The sequence below is a fragment of the Camelus ferus genome, chromosome 16, assembly GCF_009834535.1.
Source record: "Camelus ferus isolate YT-003-E chromosome 16, BCGSAC_Cfer_1.0, whole genome shotgun sequence".
Taxonomy (NCBI): domain Eukaryota; kingdom Metazoa; phylum Chordata; class Mammalia; order Artiodactyla; family Camelidae; genus Camelus; species Camelus ferus.
The window spans coordinates 22,680,439-22,704,167 of NC_045711.1; the positions used below are offsets into that span (position 1 = coordinate 22,680,439).

The following is a 23,729-nucleotide window of genomic DNA, read 5'->3' on the forward strand; positions in this document are numbered from 1 at the left end:
CCTGCTCCGGGGTTGGTTTGTGTATCCCTGGGTGGCCCCTGCTTCACTGGTAAGTGTGGGAAAGCTTAGCAAGCAGTTCTTCACTCGAAGCCCCTCTGCCGCAACAGGCCGGCCGTCCACTCTGGAGGCCTGCTTAGGTGGGGAGCGGGGAGGCACGCTCGGGCGGCGGGCCCCAGCCGCTTGGCGGCCGTGTTGGCCGAGGACCGCTGGCTGAGCCCCCAGGGCGTGGGAGGGTTGTCCTGGGGTCTTCTGTCAGACCCTGCCCAGTGAGCTGCAGACACGCTCTGACAGACTGGGTCGAGGCAGACGTTTTTCAGTGGAAAAACACACATTTTATGTAGTGCGTGTGATTATGAATTTCCTTCCTAGTCTGTAAAATCCTTGAGGTCAGGCAGGAGCTATCTTTCTTACCGTTGTATTCCTGAGAATACAGGGGAGCTCAGTATGTATTTGTTGAATAGATGAATTATCCAGAAATTTTATAGTTGGGGGGGTTGTCTTATTTACTTTCATTTTGCTTTATTTTGGTTTTGGTGGAAGTTTTGTGAGATTTCACAGCTTTTAGTTTGATCTGCATCTTCCTCCCGGTGACTCTGGACTGTGTGTTTTGCAGAGGCTGAAGGATGAGATAGCAGAAGTAGCTAATGAAATTGAAAACCTGGGGTCCACAGAAGAGAGGTGAGTCTGTGCTCTTCCCGGGGGTTCTGTGGTTGTCGCTGGGCCACGCGGCAGCCTGGCCCGCGCGCGCGCGGCGTGTTGGAGGGGAACGTGCGGCTTCTGCCCTGCTGCCGGCAAGCGCGCTCCTGGCCGTGCCCTCTGCCTGCGCGCATGCTCCCGGGCCGGCCAGGCTCGCCGTCGCTGGGAAGGCTGAGCTAGAGAGCTTGGGAGGTCCTCCGAAGCTGGAAACCTAAGTTGTTGTGTGACCTGTTTCTTCCCCTCTCTTGTCCACTGCATTTGTGTCTTAGAGTTTCTGTTCTCCCCTTTGGGTAAAGGAAAAGCTTCAGGGATGCTGCTCATGCAGTTCCCGAAGGCCAGGGCCCGGCTGTGTCTGGCCCCCCCGCAAGCTTGCCTGTAGCTCCCAGCACTCAAGGAAGGAGAGTGTGGAAATGCGATGACAGTGCAGAGACACGGGTGTCTGCGGGTTGTTGTTTTCTCTTAACTGCATGAGATGTTAGTTGCTTTGAGAGCTCCGTTTTGAATGGGGTTCCCAGACCGTTTTCTAACTGTTGAATGTAGTGAACGGGCTGTTTCTGATTCACTGCGTGTCTGTGTTTTCCTAAGCCTGAGTCTCCCCGTCTGGCTGCATGGGACTGTGTGATTTTATTATTTTAAACTTGTGTGGGCGGGGCCGTCCGGGATTAGTGAAGCTGCGTGTCTGGCAGAAAGTGGCTCACTCAGCACGTCCAGCCTCTTTATGGCCAGCTCTGGGCTATAGCTTTCTTACTTCCCGTTTTTTTAAAAAATGTAGCTTAAAAGAAATGGGTACCTTGGAGTTAATCAGAATTTAAAATTTCTGGTCTTATAAAAGGTACTCTTAAAAGAAGTGAATAAGCAAGCCACAGACCAGGAGGGACTATCTGTGTTGCAATATTTGTGTTTGAAAAAGGATTTGTATCCAGAATATACGTGGGAAGAACACATAAAACTTATTAATAAAAAGGCAGCTTAAATTAAAAATGGGCAACACATTTGAACAGACACTTATATACGTGTAATGAGCAGGTGAAACGTGCTCAGCATCCTTGATCCCAAGGAGGTGCCGCCTCGCACGCAGTAGGACGGCTGACTTTACATAGACAGGGCTCCTCGTGTTCGTGAGAACAGAGTGGTGTCCCCACTGGGGAGACAGCTCGGCTGTGTCTCATCATGTGGACTGTATACCTGTGCTGTGCCCAGCCACTCACCTCCCAGGGGCTTAACTCAAGAGGAATGAAAGTGTGCCCACAAAGAAATGTGTATGAGATTATTTACAGCATTCTTTTTTTTTTGTTGAGTTATATACAGCATTCTTATTTAAAGTAGCCCCAAAACTGGAAATAGCTTTAAATGTCTACCAGTAGATGAGTGGCTGAACAGGCTGAGGTAATAAGACTGTTAACTCACATGGCGTACACTTCTGGGGTGCTGAAGACGTGCTGAAACTGGATGACGGTGAGAGCTGCCACCTCAGTAAACTCACTAAACATCACTCAGTGCATTCAAAATGAGTGTATTATATGAGAAAAAAATCATGGTAAAAAAAAAAAAAAATCTCACTACGGTAGTAGGAACAAACGAACGTGGGGTCAGGGTCAGGGTTTCAGTTGACCTCCCGCAGACAGACCCAAGTATGCCTGTGCTTTCCTGGGTCGGTCTCAGGAATCGCCGTGAATCCATGGATGTGCGTGGGAACTCTATTGGTCTTTCAGAACCTCCCGATTACCTGAAGGGCTTCAGTGGCTGTGGTGGTTGTTTTACAGGAAAAACATGCAGAGGAACAAACAGGTAGCCATGGGCAGGAAGAAATTCAACATGGATCCTAAGAAGGTAAGTGAAAAGGAGGCGCCGCCCGTGGTCTGTCAGGCGGGGCTTCCAGGCCGTCAGCTGAGCCCAGAGGCGTTGGAGACGCCTTCCCTGCCCGTTTGTGGAGCGCGGCTCACGTCGCGAGCCCTGCTTCCTGCAGAATTTAGAAAGTGCTGACTTGGTCCTTCCTCTGAGTCCGAAGCACCCACACCCCTCCTTCCTCCGCCCTTTTGCCCTCTTTCTGGACATTCCCGGGGCCTAAAGCACCGCTGGGATCTTGGCTGTCCCTCCAGGGCATCCAGTTCCTGATAGAGAACGGTCTGCTGAAGAACACCTGTGAGGACATCGCCCAGTTCTTGTATAAAGGCGAAGGGCTCAACAAGACAGCCATCGGAGACTACCTGGGGGAGAGGTAAGGCCCGGAGACGGACGCCTGCCAGGGAGGTTGGGCAGCTGTAGGCAGAGCAGCGAGCTCCCGGGTGTCCTGAGCTCTCAGGACAGTCTTGTCCCCAGGCAGCAGCAGCCAGGCTGGTGCTGAGCCTCTGTCTGGAGACAGCAGCTGGTGTGAGGGGGGCAGGTGGGGGCTTCCCCTTTCCGTGTGTGGATGGTGGCCTCCCCGAGCCCGCAGACTCAGCGTGGGAGGCCGCCTGGCTGGGGGTGGGGGCGACCTTGGAGTCCCAGCATCGGTGTCTGACTCCTCCTTCCCCCACCCCATATCTTCTGTTTCTCTTGTTAGAGATGAGTTTAATATCCAGGTTCTCCACGCATTCGTGGAGTTACACGAGTTCACTGACCTCAACCTCGTCCAGGCCCTACGGTGAGTGTATTCGCAGTGAGCGCCTCGGCCAGGGGAGAGGCGGGTCTTCGGTTGTGCCTCTGTCCGGTCTGGTGTTTCAGTGAAATTGTACTTTCGGTGGTTATTTGAGTATCTCGAAGCGTCTTAAAGGAGAGCAGTTGGTTGGCCTGTGATTGGAGTAACTGGATGGCTAAAGGGAATTAAATTAGAAGCAAAGTGTGCAGAACTCTTCTTCGGGGCTTTCATTTCACATTTTGGAAGTTGATAAATGTTTAAATTTTGGATCTTTTCTAATTTCACTTTAGAAAACCCTTTCATTTCCTGCCCTGGAATAGGAAGTAGGAAGTATGCCCTTCATTTTAGAAAGAGGAAAGTCAACTTTAATTTTTCTTGCTCAATCTGTTGTTGCCTTTTGCCTTTTGAGAAATTGTCGTTTGTGGTATTTTCGTCGCCGTAAGTGTAAATAATGGCATCATCTTTTGTGTTGTTGTTCAGACAGATGAAAATAATCCAGAATAAAACCTGTTGGCCCGGGGTCTCTCTCTGACTTGGAGGGAGGGATCAGTCATGCCCGCTTTAATAGAAAATCTCTCTTCCTGCCACCTCATCTTTCTTTCTGAATATTGGAGTGCTTTTAAAATGAGTGTTATGAAAAATAAATAAATGAGCAAAATAGAGAACATGTATTTCAGTCTTGAGTTTTAGTCGAAGAGAACCGTTCTTCTGAACAGAAACCTTAATTTTTCATTTTCCCTAAATATTTTACCTCTGGGTGAGGGAACAGTGATGTGGTAAGTCTACATCTGCTCAGAGTAAAGGAACAGGAGACCGAAGTCCCCCCGCCCCAGTCCCCCTGTGCCCTTTGCTGCGGAAATCACTCGTGGAGGGTAGACTGTCCCCCAGCCCTGTGACGCGCCCTGTCTCCCCCTCCAGGCAGTTTCTGTGGAGCTTCCGGCTGCCGGGTGAGGCCCAGAAGATCGACCGGATGATGGAGGCCTTTGCCCAGCGCTACTGCCAGTGCAACAATGGAGTGTTCCAGTCCACAGGTGCCTTCGGGGTCGGTGCCGCCCTCCAGGCTCTCTCCCAGCACACGATCATTTCTACAGCTCTCTAGGAGGGCTGAGGTTCTTGCCTGAGAACATTGCTTTAAATGTGGTTTATAACAGTCAAAAGTTGGACAAGGACCTACTGTGTGGTGCAGGGAACTATATTCAGTACCTTGTAATAGCCCATAATGGAAAAGAACCTGAAAAAGAACAGACATGTTTAACTGGGTCACTTTGCTGTACACCTGAAACTGATATGACACTGTAAATTATACTTCAATTACCAAAAAAAAGATTAAAAAGACAGAGCTAGAAACAATCCAAAGTCCAACAATTTTAAGATAGTAAACATGTAAGTTATGGTACTTCTGAATTCTGAAATATGCAACAGTTAAAAATCGTGCTTTTAAAAAGAGGCTTTATATTGACACGGAAAAGTGCTATTAAGATTAGCAAAAAAGCAGACTTCAGAACTGTATCTGTGTTAATTCTCACTGTGTTGCGGTCTGTGTCAGTGGGATGTGTGTGTGATGTATTACACGGGCGCATTTATGTAAGAAAGCAGAGCACGTTGTTACTAGGCAGTGGGATCATAAGGAGTTTTTAGTTTATTATACATTGTGTTTTTCAGATTTTCTACTCAGTTCATGTTCTTTTACAATCTGGAAAAAATTAGCATCTCAAAGTCATTGTTTTTCAGTTTATTGAAGTACAGTCAGTTTACAGTGTTGTGTCAATTTCTTGTGTACAGCAGAACTCTTCAGTCATGTAGGAACATACATATATTCATTTTCACCGTAAGTTACTACAAGATATTGAGTATAGCTCCCTGTGCTATACAGTATAAACTTCTTGTTTATGTATTTTATATACATATTTTTAGTTTATATATTTTTATGGAAGTATAGTCAGTTTACAATGTTGTCTAAGTCGTTGTTGATGCTGTATGTCCTTTCTCGTCCCCCGCGCTTTGCAGTTAGCAGTGTGTAACCTTTCAGTCTGAGCTCATCCCGACAAGTGGATTTTGCCCATTCCTTTGAGGGCACAGCCTGTTACTCTCAGTTTCATCTGGTGTGTCTTGTTTCTTCGGGTGGGATGTTTCTAACCACACTTCTGTGTTCCTCCTTTAGACACTTGCTACGTCCTCTCATTTGCCATCATCATGCTGAACACCAGCCTGCATAACCCCAACGTCAAGGACAAACCCACCGTGGAGAGGTTCATCGCCATGAACCGGGGCATCAATGACGGGGGGGACCTGCCCGAGGAGCTGCTCCGGGTGAGCTGTCTCTGCCCCTAGCCTGGGGCCCTGGGCTCAGGCGCCCCGATGGAGGGGAGGGTGGGGCCACCGGTACATCCAGTGTCGGCTCCGGCCATTCATTTAATTATGTGAATTTCATTAAGAAATTGGCCTTGAGGTCCAGCAGTTTATCAGTCTGAAACTGGCAGCTCAGATAGGAGTCAGGCTGATTGCTTTTCTTTCTTGGTTGTCCGCTGGCCTCGTATTTGTTTTGTCTCTGTGAGCTGCCTGAAGGTAGAGACGTTCTCCACGCCTGCCAAGCGCGGTGTCGCTGCGCTCCTCACATGAATGCCAGGGAAGGGGATGGGCAGGAGGCGCTTCTAGAATCAGAGACATGCAATGTCGTCTTTCATCCCAGAATCTGTATGAGAGCATAAAAAATGAGCCCTTTAAAATCCCAGAAGACGATGGGAATGACCTCACTCACACTTTCTTCAATCCAGACCGAGAAGGCTGGCTGTTGAAGCTCGGTGAGTAACGCCCTCCAGGTTGGGGCTCCTGAGGCGGGAACTTAGACAGTAGGGCCGTGTGTGCGCTCGCGCATGCGCTGTGGGGAAGGGGGCTGGCGCCAGAGGCCCAGAGGAGGGACTTTGCTGTGAATTCATACTGTTCGAACAAGATTGCCTCTAGGAGGGAGGTGACTGCACAGCCGGTGCCTCGAGACCGCAGGGACTCTGGGGCACAGACGTGCCCGCATAAATGTTGCCCCGGTGTGGGGCCCCACATTCCCGAGTGGGATTTGTTTCAAGGCGGTTCCCGGAGGACCTGGTCCTTTGCCCTTCCTGCTCCCCAAGCACCAGGGGGGCGGCCAGCTGTGCCCCCCTACTTCCCATCACGCACGGTGGTTCCCGGCGCCCCCTCCCCGCCCAGCGCATCATCACCTCCTTCTGCATCTGGCTCCCCACAGGCAGCGTGCATGGCAAGCCCGGGCCTGGCTGCAGCGCAATCACCGCACTCTTACTCATCCGCGGGCGCGGGGCCCCTCCTTTCCAACCGGAATCAGCCACCTCAGTGGTCTCATTCATTCAAAAAAAACTGGTCCTTCTCCCTCTGCCAGAGTGAGCTTGTGCTGCAGAGGTTTGTGTCGTGCCTTGCCCTGAAGGGACGGAGAAACCGAAAGGGAAAAGAGCAGTGGGCTTCCTGGGCCATTCACGTGCACATGTGGTCCCTTCACTGCTGGGGGGGGGGGCCGAGCGCGCCCCTGGGCGGAAGGAGGGCACTCTGGGGGCCACTGAGAGAGCACATTCCTCTGTTCCCTTCTGTCTTGGCCCTCCCAAGCTCCCCCAGTATCAGGAGGTGTCATTAGAACAGTCCTCCTCCACCCTTTCAGCTACTGGCGCCGGTGTGATCAGAAGCCATCACACCCTAGGCCGTTACTGGCACATCGGGGAAGCCCTGAAATGGAACCTTTAATTTCTGACTAAGTTTAAGTCAGAGAGCAGTAGGCTTTATTTTCCCTTTTCAAAGCACATCCCAAATCTTTGTGTTTACACATAATGACCTAAGTCATACATTCTCCGTAAAGCACCACTTCACTGATTGGAGCCTTAGAGATCTTGAATTTGTCAACACTTCACATATCTTTAAGCCAGTAGAATCTCTGAAGTTAAGGCTCTAAAATTACTTACCCCAGAGGCAGCCACTCTGCTCTGCATCTGTATTGCTGGGTGGATGGAATTAAAAGGAAACCTGCTGGCGATTTAAAAAGTGCACCCAAGTTTGGCTTTACTTCCGCCTCCCACAAAATTTGTTTAAATGCTGATACTGAGTGTTAGCTTTGACAGCCCAGATACTAAAATTAGAACAGTACCAAGATTATCTTGGTTCTTACGCCAGGATGACATGTAAATTCATGAGGCGTCCCATATCTTTTAAAACTAAAAAACATTTCTGGTTTCTGGGTCACTGCATTACTTTCCCCGCACCTCCACCAAACCCTCCTAAACCCTTCACGTGTGTGCCCGTCATCACACACTTAGAGTCAGCCCTTCCCATGTATGTGCCGCAGAAGGCGGGCCTTCCGGCCGGCCACAGTTACATGTTTATGTCTATGTTCTCGTGTGTACACTTATGTACAGTTGCATTCACAGGCCTGTGTGTGCACATTTTTACATACACTCTAAAAAGTCATAGCCATCCGAAGGAAGACATTTGATTTTCCCCAAAGTAATCTTCACCGTCTTTGCTTTGGATTCTGGATATACTAGTGAACATTGGTTTTGTGAGAACTGATTTGTGGCATCTTTGAGGCCAGTTTTTGGTGGTGCCTTGACCTTGCCTTTTCCCCAGTACGATGTGGCTGGTGAGGCAAGCTCCTGCATCACAGGGCAGACCCTGAGGTTTCGCCCCGCCCCACGCAGACACGAGTGACTAATACAGTGCACTTTAAGATGAAAGGAGTTGGGTTTAATTTCTTTGTTTTAATTTTCTTTTCTCCCTCATTTGTATGTTTCCATGATTTTGGCTCTCCTTTTCCTTGCCCCAAACTCCAGGAGGTATGTAATCCCCTCACCCTGCTCGCTCGCTCTGCCCAGGCCACTGTAACTGCTGCAGCGTTTTCTTATTTTGTTAATTTTGGTTTTTTTGTTTTTTTAATTGCTGGTGGTAGTGTTAATGCTGCTTCTAACTTACCGTACAGTCCCTAGGGAACTGGTCAGGATCAGGGGTGCAGAGCGATTTTCACGCCTTCCCTTTTTGGGGTAGTACATGGCGCATCCAACAGCTCAGGACCAAGACGTGGGCTAATTTCAACTTTTCCTGAGCACTGTAGTGCAGGAAAACATACTGAGAGTGGGTTCGCAAAAGGAGAGAGTACTCACTGAATTCTCTCTTGGAATCGCTGGCCAGGCATGCACTGTATTGTAGGTTCAAATTGACGCCCATGAATTTCAGAGATTTCTAACTCAGAGAAGAAAGGAAGCAGAGAGTCACCAAAAGCCTCTCCAAAGCCTCGTGCTTCTGGCTTATGTAAGTGATCGGAGAAGCAAAATCCAGGAAAAGAATTAGACATTTGCCTTTGCCTGAAAAAGGGAAGTGGTGTTTCTTAAACTCGAAATGATGCCAAGTACAGTTAAAAAGGAAAAGCCAAAACCCTCAAACCGCTGCTTAAGGCCCTCTGGTTAATTTCCTAGGTGTTCGAGGAGGGCGTTACAGCCTCAGCCGTTTTTCATGCTTTGTTTGGTTGTTCTCCCTCCTCTTTTTCAAAGAGTATCGTTAAAAACCCTGAGTCGGCCTCTCAGTTATATTGTGGTGTCTCCCCGCCACTGGCTGATTTGGGGAACATGTTTTCAAGATGAGGAGCCCTCAGGTGTCAGCTGCAGCTCACTTGAGCAGAGCTAGACAGGGAGGAACAGCTATTCAGACGTTCTGGGGACTCACATGTTGTTCCCTGCCCCGGGGGAGGACAGCGTCTGGCCTGTACACCTGAAGGGGTGGGGCCCTGGGGGCTGGGAGGTGGTCCTGTGAGTTCCACAGGGACTGTCCTAGGTGCGCGCATCGATCTGTCTGCTTGTTTCATGTCTGTTTTTCTTTCAATATGGAAGTGTTCCCCCTGGGACCACATGATGCTTCACAGCAGGGGCCTCCTTAACCAGCAGGTTATCGGGAAGTAGCTGAGCTTTCGTCATCAGGGAGAGAACTTGTCCAGCTTTGCCTCTTTTGCTAGATTTCATCTTCTTCCTCTTGGCATCTGACCCCTCTTCCATGACCCGCCCCAGCCCCAAGGGCCCCCAGGGTGGTCCTGGGAGGGGAACGCATGGTGGTGGGGGTGGGTTGAGGTGTCCTTGTGTGCTGAGCGCAAGAGGCAGAAGAGCCACCTCCTTAGACTCTGAAATGGGGAAGGGGGTTCCTTTTTACAGCAAATTGGCTCCAGTCCTAAATACATTCCTTGTCTTCTTTTTCCTCCTCATTTATTTTGATTCGGCCCAGCCTTTCCTGTTTCCACATGCATGTCATACTTCCATCCATGGTTTCTTAATTCACGCCCTGGGGCCTTATGGGGCCAGAGGCACGTGCTCATGGAAACTGACCGACCACTGTCGGGGAGAGAGTCAGTCCTTGCTGCACACCAGCGCAGGGCAGGCGGGGCGGCTCGTGTTTGCTTACGGCAGACCTCCTTCCCTAACTAGGTCTGTGCCACACAGAACCCTGGCAAGTAACGCCCAATCCCTGAGCTCCCTGAGACTCCAGGCACCTGAGCAGAGCCATGCAAGGGCCCAAAGTCCAGTAGACCTTATAGTTGCTGCCAGGCCTGATGCTGGACACATTGTCTCCACGAATCCAGCAGTCATCCTTTGAGGAAACCTGGTGTGAGCACACAGCCGTGCCCCGGCAGCCGGACCTGCCCGTGCTCAGCTGCTGTGCTGGGGGCAGGTGGAAGGCACCACTGGGTCACACTAGGTTTATACCCATAGGTCCTCGCTTCGTATGAAGGTTGGGGAAGTGATGTTCTCTGTGGGTTAAATCTTAGCAGAAAGAGCTTGTCCTGTCCAAGAGCACAAGAAGTATTCATGAAACACTGTGCATATGCCACCACGTGAAGGCCTTCGGGTAGCTTTCCTGTGGTTCACATTCAGAAAGCTTGCCCTGGACCCGGTGTGATTCGAGGAGAAGAAAAGTCTAGCTCCCAGTCAGACTGAGAGCAGGACGTGCCTTCACTCACTGAGGTCACAGTTAAGTCTCCCTTCCTTCATGTCATCTTGGGATACCTTCATGACTGGCCCCAGTGTTTCTTTTTACTGAGAAATATTGAAAAGAGCTGAGGGAGCTTCGCCAGCTCGCAGCCACCCTGTCAGAGCGCGCTTGGCCCGTGGCCGCCCCCTCAGATTAGTTTTGCTTCAAGCTTCCAGTGAGAAGTCCGGAACTGAGTAGGGACCTCTGCTTCCCGGGGGGCTCTTCCCAGATCCAGGAGTCCTGCTGTCTCGCCTAGGGCTCTGGGGGAGTTTAGGACACTGGCCCAGAAGCCTGAAATAGCGGGTGCAGAAGCGCGTGACAGTCAGGGTGTTGTGAGACCGCAAGAACCTGAGTTCCTTGTTCCGGGAAAACCAGACTTAATTTGAGGGGTGAAAATGTTTTACTTCCCGTTTCCTCCTCCTGCCCCTCTGGGTGGAGCCCTGGGCTGGTGGGCCTGGCAGAGTAGCTTGGACCAGGGGCTGACCCTCTCCCCTCCTTCCCGTGTCGCCCATGTCCACCGCACCCATAGGCTTCTGCTGACGCTTCTGAGTCCATCGCCGCCCCGGCCCCCGCCCCCGCCATGCTCACCCTGCTGTCCTGACGTCATCTCTGGGGTGCCACCCGACTTGCTTGCTCTGCTTGTACACAGACTTTCACTCTGTGAAAGGTGCTTCTGTTTTGGCTCTGTGTCTTGTTACTGATGTAAGTTTTGCCCCGGCCTCCGTGTTCTCCCGGCACCCCGCCCCCCGCTCCCCCCACCCTCCGGGGGCAGAGCTTCGGGCCTCACGGAGCCTGCGCACCCGGTGGCTCCTGTCTGACGTGCTTGTCTCTTTGCTCCGCAGGCGGCAGGGTAAAGACCTGGAAACGACGCTGGTTCATTCTGACCGACAACTGCCTTTACTACTTTGAATACACGACGGTGAGTATGTGCCTGGCAGTCGGCTGGGACTCGGGTGGCCGGGCCTCATTTCTGGACGGCTCCGATCAGACGTGGAAGAGCTGCGGCGAGTCTCAGGCCTGGGCCCGGGGGTGGTGCAAGGTGTCGGGCTCGGAGCCAACTCTGTCTCCACCGGGATAGCAGGTGTGGCAGGAGACGGCAGCAGAGAACATCATACCTGGCCTTAGAAACCAGTCGTAGGGCCGAGCTGGAAAGAATGAACTTGGATCCGTGGCCAGAGAAGTGTCTGTGGCTCCATTGAAAGGAAGATGAAGGTGATTTGGAGAACTCAGATTGTGGGAGCAGAAGTGCTGAAGAATCTTGACTCAGAAGGAAGAGCCAAGGGGCAAAATGTACAATAGAGGAAAAGAAAGTGAAGTGAAATGGGAAGTTAGAGATTACCTGGAGCTTTAAGAAATTGACTTTCCTTAAACTGGAAGTTTTGTTGGTTTTTATTCGGTGGCAATGGAATTATAGCTGCAAATAGGTGTTCCATGCAAGTCTCTTCTGTAATGAGCCTGTGAGAATGGAAGTTGCACCAGAAAACCTTCCGAGCTCCTCTGTCAGAGCCCCGGAGGGGCTGTTCCTGCCCTTCTCCCTGGTCGTTGGAGAGCAGACCGTGTCCTGCTGGCAGCACTGGGCCTTTGTGTCAAATAGATCAAGGCAGCTGAGATCCTACCGAGAAAACGAAGATCTGGACTCTTTCCTAATGAAGGTATAGAAAGGCGGGCAGACCTCTGCACAGCTCGGTGGGAGCCAGGACGCAGGTCCACGTCGGCCTCTGCCACCCAGGGGCGAAGCGGGGTCCCGCCGCGCGGGTTTCAGCCCTGCGGGTCCGCGGCCCACTGGTGTCGTGGGGGAGGAGGGTCAGGGCCATATCAGCCTGCAGTCCAGCAGTTTTCCGGGGGATGTGAAGCAGGATGTTGTGTGTTATCAGGGCTAAACTCATGCCACATAAGCTCTGCTTTTCTGTTACTAAATGCATTCAGATTTGAGAGTCGTGCATTTCAAATACACCAAACACTGTAGAGGCAGAGTTTTCCTTTCTCAGCCCCAGAGTACCACTGTGAACAGCTGCTAGGTTCCTTTCTGTTGTGCCCCCATCCCTGCCCCATGTATTGCCTTTTTTCTAGGCTGGTGACTAGAATCTTTCTTAGGTCTTTTTTTTTTTTTTTTTACTGTTCTTGGGGTCAAAACGAACCATCTGCGGGCCCCTAAGCAGTGCAGCTCTGAGTCCTGGGACGGTCCCTGTGGCTGTGCTGGTGAGGTCCCAGAATCCCAAGGTTCTTCGTGACGCTGACCTTGGTGGCATCACCTGAGTTCATTCCAGCAGCGCACCAGTGTCTCATCAGGCAGTAGGTGTCCAGAGAGAGCGCTTCCAAAGGTGCTGGGGGGCCTGGGTTAAGGTGGTCGGTGGAGACCACCACACGGAATTACCTGACACAGAGGAAAAATCTATTAGAAATAAGTTGGGGACGTAGCCACCAGGTAAAGAAAGGGCAGAACTCACTCGGTACCGTGCCACAGCTGGAGCCCCAGACGTCCCCGTGCCCGCGAGTCTGGGAGAAGCAAACTGAGTAGGAATTCTTCCCTTTTGCCTCCCCTGAGGGGGCAGTAGTGAAGTCTGCTGCTGGCTGGAAATTGGAGAAATGGGAAAAGTGAAAAACCAGGACTCACTTTCTGTAGTAGCAGCAGACGCTCCGGACCGTGCGCTCCTTTGAGAGGCCTGCCCGCAGCGGCAGCACTGGTGGGCGGTGCGTCCGGGGGTGCCGGCCGCCCGCAGCCCCGGAGGCCGGTCTGAGGGGCGCTCCCTCCAACGCCTCTCCCGTCAGCTGTGGGAGTGGCCCGAACACCAAGTGCCCGGCCCGCCAGGGGGTTCAGACTTCATGCAAACGAGAACCCAAACTGTGCGTTAAGGATATAACTATATAGTTGTCGAATTATGCCTTACTTACTAGCAAATGCGGTGAGACAAAGGAGTGATTAGCCGAAAACATGACCCCTGAGGCGGTCACAGAGATTGTACCGGAAAAGGCAGAAGGGCGATCCTAGCACCAGAGCAGCTGGTGCTTACAAGTGCGGAGACAGCCTGCGAGACTGCTTCCCTGAAAGGATCGTTTCCCTGGACCCGCAGATCGAAAGCGCACGTGGGGTTCGGGAACACTGTCCTAGGCGCTTGGCGCCAGGCTTAGTCCAGTGAAACTGTTGAACTTGGAACAGAGTCGCTGGCTGCTGGTTGTCTGGATACCAGGGAGAGGAGGGGTGAAGGCCGACGGATGACATCTGGCAGGTGCAGGGGTGCGTGTCGGGGTGGCCTCTGCTGAGTTGGGGAGCAGCTGAGGGCCAGGAGGGGTGAGGGGATGCAGGGCTCTGTTCTGGACGGGAGTTGAGGGGCCTTTTCCGGTTGAGGTGGCATTGTCAGGCGGTCAGTGTCTCTCCGAGGACCCTGCAGGCGGGAGGAGAAATGAAATGAGAGGGTGATGACCTGCGACTCAGCTGTTGTTCCAGGCATCAGGGGCACCAGGGCAGGGTGCCTGGGTGAGGCTGGGGCTCGCTAGGCTGCTGAGCTGGAACTGAGGCTTAAAAGACAGGTAGGCGAGCCAGGCAATGAGGCAAGATGATTTTGTGTGAAAGGGGCTTAGCAGCTTCCCCGCCGGAGGGCCCCTGCCAGACTCACCTCTCAGGCTACTGGCGGAGCCTCCCCTGGCACTCTCCTCTCAGAGGCCCCTCGGTTACAGGGACCCGGACATGTGCCTTGGTGACACCCACGCATTCCTGGACCCTGTTCTTGTTTCAGAACATAAGGTGCGGGCCCTCGAGCTGGTCTGTGGACTCAGTGTCCCCGGGGAGGCACCGTAAGGAATGTAACAGGATCCTCTCTCTCCAACCCTCCTGTAGGATAAGGAGCCGCGCGGAATCATCCCTTTAGAGAATCTGAGTATCCGGGAGGTGGAGGACTCCAAGAAGCCAGTGAGTGTTCTGGTGTGATGTTCTGGGGGGATGGACGGGGTGCGAGCAGCAGCTCTTGGATGAGGAGTGAAGCTGCACGGGTTGACAGCTGACCCATGGACAGCACGGTCTGGAGGTCAGTGCCCCACCCCTGTGTCACTCAAGGGTCACCCGTGCTCAGAAAAAAAAAAACAGAAAGTGTGAATTGAATTGAATTTAGCCTAACTTTTAAAATCATCTTTACAGTTCAAGCCAAAGGCGAGACTGAGTGACCTCTTTGATTCCGTCCGCCTGCTTTAGCGTCACTGAATATCACAAGGTGTAGAATTGTCCCTCCTCAGAAGGCGGCAGCACACACGCCTGGTTGGGCTGCGTGCTTCACGGTCTCCCACCCCTTCCTTGCGCTCCTCCTTTGTTCTGGGTACGCGTTGCTGGCTTGGCTTTACAAGGCGTTGGGTAACTTGCAGTTCTCTCCGTGTTTTCCGCACATGCCTGCCTGATGTCTTTGCTGACGAGACCCATTTGCACACAGTCTGCATTCCCGGCCCCTCTTCTCCACAGGAAAGATGGAATGAATGCCTGTTGTCTGTATCTTACGATGATCAGAATGAAGAGTCTTTCAGGAAATAAATGAACATGTTTTCTTTGTCAGCAGCCTCCTCGCATCTTTGTCACGCTTTCCCCTCTTCTTTGGTCCCAGAACTGCTTTGAGCTCTACATCCCAGACAATAAAGACCAAGTGATCAAGGCCTGCAAGACGGAGGCCGATGGGCGTGTGGTGGAGGGGAACCACACGGTGTACCGCATCTCGGCCCCGACCCCTGAGGAGAAGGAGGAGTGGATCAAGTGCATCAGGTAGGCGGCGTGTGGGCGTGGGGGCCGGCTTCTGCCTGACAGCCCCTGCCCCTGCTCCCCCGTGCTCGGCCTGGCCCGCCTCCGCCCCTTGTGCTGAGTGGCTGTGACCCCCCCAGGGGCCTTCCCTGATTCTTGACCACCACCATGCTTTTAAGAGAGCACCTCAAATCCAGGTCTCCCAGTGCAGCGCACAGACCCAGAGAGGGGCAGACTGAGCAGGCTTGTGGGCACAGGTACCAGCTTGCAGACGGGCCTCCTCATGTCGCAGGAAGCTGGTCTCGTCTTCGTGGTGGCAGCTCAGCAGAGACAGGGCTGTTGCGTTTTCTCACTTCTTAACCCTGCACGACACTGTTGTCCCTTTTACAGACGGCACACCGAGGCCCACAGAGGCTAAGGAATGGACGCTCGTCACCTGCGGATCCTGTATGCTGTTTTTACCATTTAAAAGAAATTTGACTCTTGAATCCTCATGAAATTTATTTTTTGTACATAGTTTGAAGTAAAGGATGTAACTTCATCTTCTCAAGTGAACGGCTGGTTGGCCTGGTATCATGTGTTGATGAATCCGTTTCCCCTACCGATCTCTCCAGTGTGCGTGCCCGGTCCCCACATGTCCTGTGTCTTGGTGCGTGGGCTGTACCACCCAGGGCGCTGGAGCATCGCGTGGTCCCGCGTAGCCCCCCAACCTCGGTTTTGTCTGTGCTGGTACCTCCCGTCCTCCATGTAAGCAGTGCTTCTGTGGCTGGAGGAGCTCAGCGCTCTGTGGTCACCCTTGGGGTCGTTCAGCCCCTCTGTTGAGGGGACTGTGGCGCCCGCCTGGGGGCGGCTCCTTGCTCTGCCGGGAGCAGCTGGGCTCTCCAGACACGGTGCTCCGGGCACTCTCCGGCTCGGCGTCCGTAATCCTCACTGGAGCCACTGAAGGTCGGCGCAGCAGGACGGGTGTCCCCACTGGACAGATGAGGACAAGGCCCAGGGAGATGAATTAGGTTGTCCCCAACCGCAGACGTGGTGCCGGTCTTTAGACCGGAGCCTCCTGACCCGGGGAGCGCCCTCTTGACCCAGGGGGCCGTGCTCAGCTCCAGTGCCCACGGCTCTGCCGCTCCTCCGGTGCGCGAGTGGGAGGCCCCGCGCTGGAGCAGGGGCCTGAGCCCCGCCCCGCTGCGGACACAGCAGGCCTCCAGCCACTCGGTGGGGCCCAGGGACAGCCCAGCTGTGCACTTGGCTCTCAAACTGGTGGGCGTGGGGACTCAGGTTGCTTGGTACAGACTGTGGTCAACACCCAGACGCACCACGTGCCAGATGCTTCTGGGTGACACACTGGGTTGTGTGGCGCTCATGGCCGCCCTCTGCGGAACTGGAGCCCCGCGGGGGCTGCTGCGTTAGAGCACAGCGGTGAGGGTGCACAGCCGCCCTAAACTCAATCAGTCACCAGGCTGAGGCGGCAGCAAACGCCCCACAGTCACCTTGTCCCACGTACCACGTGTCTCTCAAAGCTTATGCCGTGTGTGGACACGTGAAGGTTGACACCACGACTTGGTCTTTGCAGGGACAGTCGAGTGGGGAGGGGTCTGGGGTGCGGCTGCCACTGGGAGGCCCCTGCCCGGGGTCGTCTCTCCTGGTCCTGTTCCTCAGTCTCCTCTCTTTCTCCTCTGCTTTCTCCCCTCGTCTGTGTTGCAGGGCGGCCATCAGCAGGGACCCTTTCTACGAGATGCTTGCTGCGCGGAAGAAGAAGGTCTCGTCCACAAAGAGACACTGAGCCTGTGCAGCACACGGAGCCGGTGTGCCCGGCCTGGGGCCCGGCACGGAGGCCCTGTCCTCTGCGCCTCCCACACGTCGGGGGCGGCTGCTGAGCATGGGCAGCTTGCCAGGCATCACCCTGAATTCCTAGAGACTAGCTTCAGCTTCTGCTAGCTATTTAAGTGGGAGATTGGTGGGCAGTTACCGCTGGAAGAGAGACTCGACGCCTGTCGCACAGGGGTTTTGAGCCTTTCTCTCTAATGGGAACAGGGCTCCCGCTGGCCCACAGCCCCCCAGTCTCTCCTCGAGCAGGTCTGATAGCAGAGCTCAGAGCCGACCATTTACCTCTCGGTTATTTCCTGGGAAGAAGCCTTGAACCCTGCACCATAAATACGTGTATCCGTATCTTATTACATGTTAAGGAAAAAAGTGGAATGGAAGAGAAGCCACGTACTATAAAGATATATTTTTGTTTTTTAAAAAAAGAAAAAGATAAAGTAGAGCTGTCCAGCTGTGTTCTGCCTGGTCCGCTTTGAGGACCTTCTCCCTGGAGAAGGAGCTCCCTGGGGCCCCCGAGGGCGGGGGCAGAGCAGGCCCGCTTCCCCAAGCTTGTGGGGACCAGTGGGGGCTGGTGGGAGCTGGTGGAGGTGGGAACTCGTCTGGGGGGCGGGGGGTGGCGAGAGGGTGGAGGAAGTCAGTCCGGCCTGCAGGGCAGCGCCCCACTTCTCCCTCCCACGTGCCTGGGGAGCACTGCGGGGAGGGGGCGCCGGCTGGACGCCTGCCTGTTTGCTCTTGCCGAACTCAGTCTCCTTGGGCTTTACAGGTAGAAAGTTAGCATCTTCCCTTGAGCTTCGTACCTAATAACCAAAACTGTGAGGAAGGTAATCCCAGCAGAGGTCCCAGGACGACCTGTCTCTCATTTGGTTTTCCTTCTTCCTCCCCCCAACTCCATTCCTCGTTTTAGAGGAGGGAGCAGGTCTTACCCGGTCACCTTAGGACTTCAGCTTTTTCTGCCTCAGCACTGGCCCTCACCTGGACCCTCCTGCGCATCTCCGGGTGGGCCCTCTGGAGGGGAGGGCGCCTTTACCAGCGCAGGGCGGGCGGGGCCAGAGGTGGGAAGGCTGGCCTCCTGACAGCAGTGATGGAGCGCTCTCCTCCGTTCTCTCAGGGACTCGTCCAGGGCCGGCGGAGCAGGTGGCTCCCCTACATCGCTCAGGACCGGGCAATGCAGAGCCCCGCGTCGCCGAGCAGCCTGACCCCGGTTCCTCTGACACCTTCAGGCGGGCTCGCATCTCTGGAAATAGCTTTTGTGAGGGGAGTGGTGGGAGCAGCATTGGGGCGGCCTCCTGGGCCCCCCCTTCCTGTAGGTCTGTCCTGGAATGACTTTGGACTTTTTCATGCCGGGGCTGGTGAAGGTGACGGAAGAGGGTCCAGGCTGGGAACTTGAACTTTCCGGGCAGGAGAACCAGGGCTGGGCAGCAGAAGTCAGGGCCTGGGTGGGGCTGGTGCTGGCGCCCTGGTGGCACGCGGGTCCCAGCGCCGGTTCTCACGGACGTTCCTGAGACAGACAGGCTCCTGGACCAGTGTTAGCCTATTTATCAGAGCTGTAAATAGTCCGTGTATAGTTTTTCTCTTTTCAGATTATTTTGTATTTGTTTAAAATAAAAGTTTTCTCAAAATATAAAGAAACAACTGAAAGTTGTTGACAGGGTTTTTAAAAAATTATAATTATTATTCCACTTGTTTTTTGTTTGGTTGGTTTTTGGGGTTTTGTTGTTTGTTTTTTGCATTGTAAACGAGCGCCAAGGAACCGCAACAAATAAACTCCAAATCTGCCCAAACCGCTTCGTTGCCTGTGGCGCTCCTTCACGCCCGGTGGGGGCTCTGAGCACGAAGGTCATGCTTGTCCGGTGTGCGCGTGGGGGACTAGGCGTCACTGTAACCTTTCGTCTTCAGTCTAGTGATGCTGTAAGTCGGACGCGGGGGGCACAGTTCTGTCTTCTGTCAGGGGGAGCAAAGCAAAAGTAACTGGTGTGGTCGTCACCCCCATTTCTGGAAGAAGAAGCAGATGTCATACGTCTAACTGCGTTAAGATCAAGAAAGGGGTGTGGGCATAGCTCCGTGGTAGAGCGCGTGGGTAGCATGCAGAAGGTCTTGAGTTCAATCCCCAGTACCTCCATTTAAATAAATAAATAATAAATAAATAAAATCTAGACCATATTATATTAAAAAAAAAAAGATCAAGAAAGGGATCTTCAGCTTTTTAAATTCATTTTCAGTATTATTTCAGTTTCCAGCTATGCCCCCATGACACCAGGGAAGAGGCACAGTGAGATAGCACCCAAAGGCCGAGAAGACACTCCGCGCAGCATCGCAGGGTAAGGAGACGGACGAGGCCTGGCCTGTCCCCTCAGCGGGCAGTCCTTCCACCAGCCGGTCTTCCCCTATGGACCGCAGCACGTTCCCATCTTCCCTTCCCCGCCAGCCCCGCGTGACTGCGCTGAGAAGGGAGGCCTTCAGGTGCCCTTCGGATGCCAAACTTGGCTGTATTCTTTTTCTTTGTTTCCTCCCGTCTCTGGAAGGAGGGAACTTCCTTCCTTCTGCCTGTCTTCCCCAGAGCTCTCTGTCAGGTTTCCCCTCTCTTGTGCATGTCTCATTCCCCACTGATTCCTCTCCCTCAAATTACAAAAATGTCCAAGTCTCTCATTTGGGGAAAAAACAGGAACAGGACAAGGGGCTGTCCCCTCCAGCCCCTCGTGCTCAGTATTGTACTGAAGGCTCTCAGCAGGGCCGTCAGGCACGAGAAGGAAGTAACACCCGACAGGAAAAGGGAAAAACGGACTTCATTTGCGGGCGGCATTACCTTGTGTAGAGAGAATCCTAAAGAATCTACCAAAAACTATTAGATAATGAATGAATTAGCAGGGTTTCAGGATATAAGATCAATATACAAAAATCACATTTTTCAATACACTAGCAATGAACAATCTAAAAATGAAGTTAAAACAAGTCCACTTACAAATGGCATCAAAAAGAATAAAATAGGAATAAATTTTAAGGTACAGAATGTACACAGAAAACTATAAAACATCACTGAAACTTGAAATTAAAGAAGGCTTAAGTGGAAGCCTCCGGTGTTCGTGGTGTAGAAGGCTGAACGTTGTTGCAGTGGCTGCTCCCAAGCTGATCTGCAGATTCAGCACTGTCCCCATCAAAACGTCAGCTGGCCCTTTTGCAGAAGTGGAAAAGCGTATCCTAAAATTCATATGGAAATGTAAGGAATGAAGAATGGCCAAAACCATCCTGAAAAAGAACGAAGTTGGAGGACTTGCTTCCTGACTTCAAAACACCACAATCTAGAATGCATGTTCTTGGCGCAAGGACAGACGTACAGATCAGTGGAATAGAATCAGGAGGCCAGAAATCAACTCACATATACTTACAGGCAGTTGGTTTTAGATGAGAGTGCTGCAGTTCAAGGGTGGGGTTCGGGAGGATTACCTTTTAAACAAATGGTGTTGGAATAACTGAATATCCACATGCAAAGGAAGCAGGTTGGACCCTTACCTCACAGCAGCTACAAAAGTTAACTCAGTATGGATCAAAGACCTCAATACTACAGAGCGAAAACAATAAACTCAGAAGGAAACAGATGTAACTCATGACCTTGCATCAGGCGACGTTTTTGAGATACAACACCAAACCACAGCAACCTCCCCCCGACCCCCGCAAAAAAAAAAAGATGAATTGGACTTCATCAGAATTAAAGGTGCTTGTACTTTAAAGGATGCCACTGGGAAAGCGAAAAGGCAACCCAGAGAATAAGAGAAAATACTTGTGAATCAGAGAAGAGTCTGGCAGACAGAATACATCAAGAACTCTTAGAATTCAGTAAAAAGACATAACCCTGTTAAAAATTGGACAAAGATTTTGAGGAGACGTTTCTCTAGAGAAGACCTACAAATGGCCAATAAGCACATGAAAAGCTGTTCAAAATCAAGTCGTCAAGGAAATGCAAACCCAGCCACCATGAGATGCCACCTCACCCCCACCAGGATGGCTAGAATTAAGAAGACAACAGCAAGTGTTCGGATGTGGAGAATTTGGAGCCCTCATGAGCTGGTGGGACTGTGAGATGGAAACCAGTTTGGTGGTTCATCAGAAAGTTAAATGTGGAGTTAACCACATGGCTCAGCAGTTCCATCAAAGGTGGACACCCACGAGAACTGAAAACATGTCCTCAGGAAGCTTGAACAGGAACGCTTACAGCAGCATGAGTCACAGCAGCCAGAGGGAGGAAACCAAACGTCCATCTGCCAATGAGTGGATGAACAGACCTCAGTATATCCACGCAGTGGAATATTACGCAGCCATGGACATTTTGTAGAAATGGGATCACACGCTCTGCAGTCCCTTGTGTCTGGCTGCTTCCACTCAGCACAGCGTTTTTGCGGTTCCCCTGTGACGTAGCCTGCGTCAGTGCTCCATTCCCTCGTAGCACTGAAGAGTATCCTGTTTTACAGACATACCCCATTTTTATCCATTCCTCCATGGATGAGCACTGGGCTAATTCCACTTTTTGGCTATTATGGACCATGTGGCTGTGAGCATCTGTGCATGGATTCTGTGAACATCACGGAGTTTGACAGTTCATCCTGTCGCCTCTGAATCCTTGCTTCCTGCTCACTTCTCAGCCGAGTGCCTGCTTCCCCTCCCTGCTTTCAGCTTTGCTGGAAGAGGATCTGGACTCACCCACCTGTCTGCCATCTCAACGTCAGGCTCTTCTACCGACCTCTGCCCGCCCACCACCTGCCGACACTCCCGGGCGCTGGAGCCTCTCAGGTTCCTCCGCTGGCTTCCTGGACAGATGACCAGTCCTGTGGTCTCAGCTGCTGCTACCAGCGTTCTTTATGCCCTCAGGTGAGACGTAATGACCATTTATTGAGCGCCTGTGTCTCGGCGCCTTTTCATTCACTTCTCCACTATCCCCAGCTACCACCCAATAAACAAGCATCCTGCCAGATGTCACCAGGTGCTTCTGGGGTTACTCAGACAGGTTTGGGACATGCTGCTTTGGGCTGCAAGGCCGGCGGCCTTTCCTGCAGCCTCCGCGTCTCTGCAGGTGCCCCGAGCGCGTGGCGTCTCCTGGACCTGTGTGCACGGTGCTCCTTCGCAGGCAGCTTCTCAGGAGAAGCCAGCATTCCCTTGTGCACCTCGGGCCAGCGCCTCCCTCATCCAGTCCAGACTCTTTCCTCTGAGGACCTGCAGGCCTGTCCCTTCCTGACTTCGGACTGTCGCTACCTCTCTGGCCAGCTCCGTATTCTTTGGGATTCGGGCCCTGCTCGCCTCCCAGCCTGGGCTCTTTCTTGCCCCTTTCCCGGTTCCTTCCTCCTTCCAGCTTCTGGGTTCTTGCAGTGCTTCCGTAGACCGTCTGCCTCCTGCCTCCTGGCCCCCCAGGTCGCTCTGCCTTCGGCCTGGAAGTTACCCCCCTTCCCCGGGAAGCTTCTGTTCTTCTCTTAGACCCCAGCCGGGCCCCCCTCCCCTGGGAGTCTTCCCGCCCCTCCTCCGCCCCCTGCCAGCTCCCTGCACTCTCCCCGTAGGGATTCCCATCATGCTGACTCTTTTCTCTTTGGAAAGTAACACTCTTAATTGTACAGCTTGCTGAGTTTCACATAATGACACTGAATTTTAATTTCACGGTGGTTTGTCTCAGCCTAGGCCAAATGCATGGGAGCCCTCCTTGTTTCGTGCTCACAAAACGACCTGGGGAGAGGGCAGTGGTGCCTGGTCTTACACCAGCTCGGGGAACTCAGACCGGCTCTGTCCCAGGCCGGCAGCAAAGGCCCTTCTGAAAGCTCCTCGGGGCTCCTGCCATCATTCGTGGCTTGATTTTACCTGGGGGCCGTCCAGCTCTTAGGCCCTGATCTCGAAGGGCCCTGGCCTGTTTTACTGGAGGCCAAGGGCCTGAAAGGCAAGGGGTGGCCCGGCGCTCTCCCTTCCTAGTGAGAACACACGGGCTCAGGGGCCAAGTCTGACTCCCCGTCCCGACCCTGCGCCCTGGTTAGGGTGAGGCCGGTGGGGCAGGAGTGTTCTGAGTGGCCTCTCCGTGAGCACAGGCAGCTTTGCCAAGCCTGGTCCACCCTGCGGGGTTGAAGGGAGGGCCCTGCACGACCTTCCGTTCGTGACTGAGCAGAGTAAACCCGGGGCCTCTGGGAGCCGCTGTCTAGTTTGCACTTCATCTTGGCTGCCAGGGAGCCCAGAGTCTGGGGCACCCTTCCTCACGCAGCTCAAGTCGATCCTGCTTTGCACTTTCATTTTTGGTAGTCGACTTTATTTTCCCAGAACGGTTTTAGGTTTACAGTTAATTGAGGGGACGGTACAGGGATTCCCCCTGTGCCCCCAGCCCTACGCCGGCACAGCACACAGCACTCCCCCACCCCCGGCATCAGCATCCCCCACCAGCGTGGTGAGCCTGTTACAATCCGTGAGCCCACGTCGACACCTCATAACCAGCGGCCACTGCTTCCATCGGGGTTCACTCTTGCTGTTGTCCCCTCCGGGGGTCTGGATAAACGTGCAGTGCCACGCACCCCCCGTCACAGATTCGTGCAGGGTAGTCTTACTGCCCCCAGCCCCGGGCCTCCCGATCTCTCTGCGGCCTGCTGTCTGCTCTCCCCGCAGCCCTGCCCGCTCCAGAGGTCACAGCGCTGGGGTCGTCCAGTGTGTAGCCCCTACTTCCCACTTTTCGTCGTGTTTTTAAATTTTTCAATAGTGCCTTTTTAAGGGCAAACATTTTGTATTCTGATGAAGTAAGTTTATAAATTGTTTTTCATGTTATGGTTTGTGCTTTTGTATTCTAAGAAGTCTCTGCGTAACCCCAGCTCACAAACATTTTCTCCTCGAAGTTTTACAGGTTTACCCCCTACAGGTAGGTCT

General features: G+C 53.0%; 2 protein-coding genes across 5 annotated transcripts in view; both read left to right on the forward strand.

Annotated features, from left to right (window-relative positions):
- The window catches only part of CYTH1 (cytohesin 1), a 68,598-nt gene extending 49,964 nt beyond the window's left edge, over positions 1 to 18,634 (forward strand). For 2 of the 4 annotated variants that reach the window (XM_032456703.1, XM_032456705.1), the window contains exons 3-13: positions 614 to 678; positions 2,460 to 2,526; positions 2,796 to 2,914; positions 3,239 to 3,319; positions 4,232 to 4,344; positions 5,475 to 5,623; positions 6,003 to 6,115; positions 11,156 to 11,234; positions 14,151 to 14,222; positions 14,902 to 15,056; positions 16,734 to 18,634. In XM_032456703.1, coding sequence (XP_032312594.1) covers positions 614 to 678; positions 2,460 to 2,526; positions 2,796 to 2,914; positions 3,239 to 3,319; positions 4,232 to 4,344; positions 5,475 to 5,623; positions 6,003 to 6,115; positions 11,156 to 11,234; positions 14,151 to 14,222; positions 14,902 to 15,056; positions 16,734 to 16,812 — 1,092 coding nt within the window. In that variant the 3' untranslated portion in view covers positions 16,813 to 18,634. Of the gene's footprint in view, positions 1 to 613; positions 679 to 2,459; positions 2,527 to 2,795; positions 2,915 to 3,238; positions 3,320 to 4,231; positions 4,345 to 5,474; positions 5,624 to 6,002; positions 6,116 to 11,155; positions 11,235 to 14,150; positions 14,223 to 14,901; positions 15,057 to 15,422 lie in introns of all 4 variants that reach the window. The other 2 variants (XM_032456704.1, XM_014552569.2) reach the window with 2 other exon arrangements.
- Positions 18,635 to 18,774: 140 nt separating this feature from the next.
- The window catches only part of DNAH17 (dynein axonemal heavy chain 17), a 134,052-nt gene continuing 129,097 nt past the window's right edge, over positions 18,775 to 23,729 (forward strand). The window contains 1 exon segment of the mRNA XM_032456706.1: positions 18,775 to 19,171. The gene's annotated coding sequence lies outside the window, so the exon portion shown is untranslated.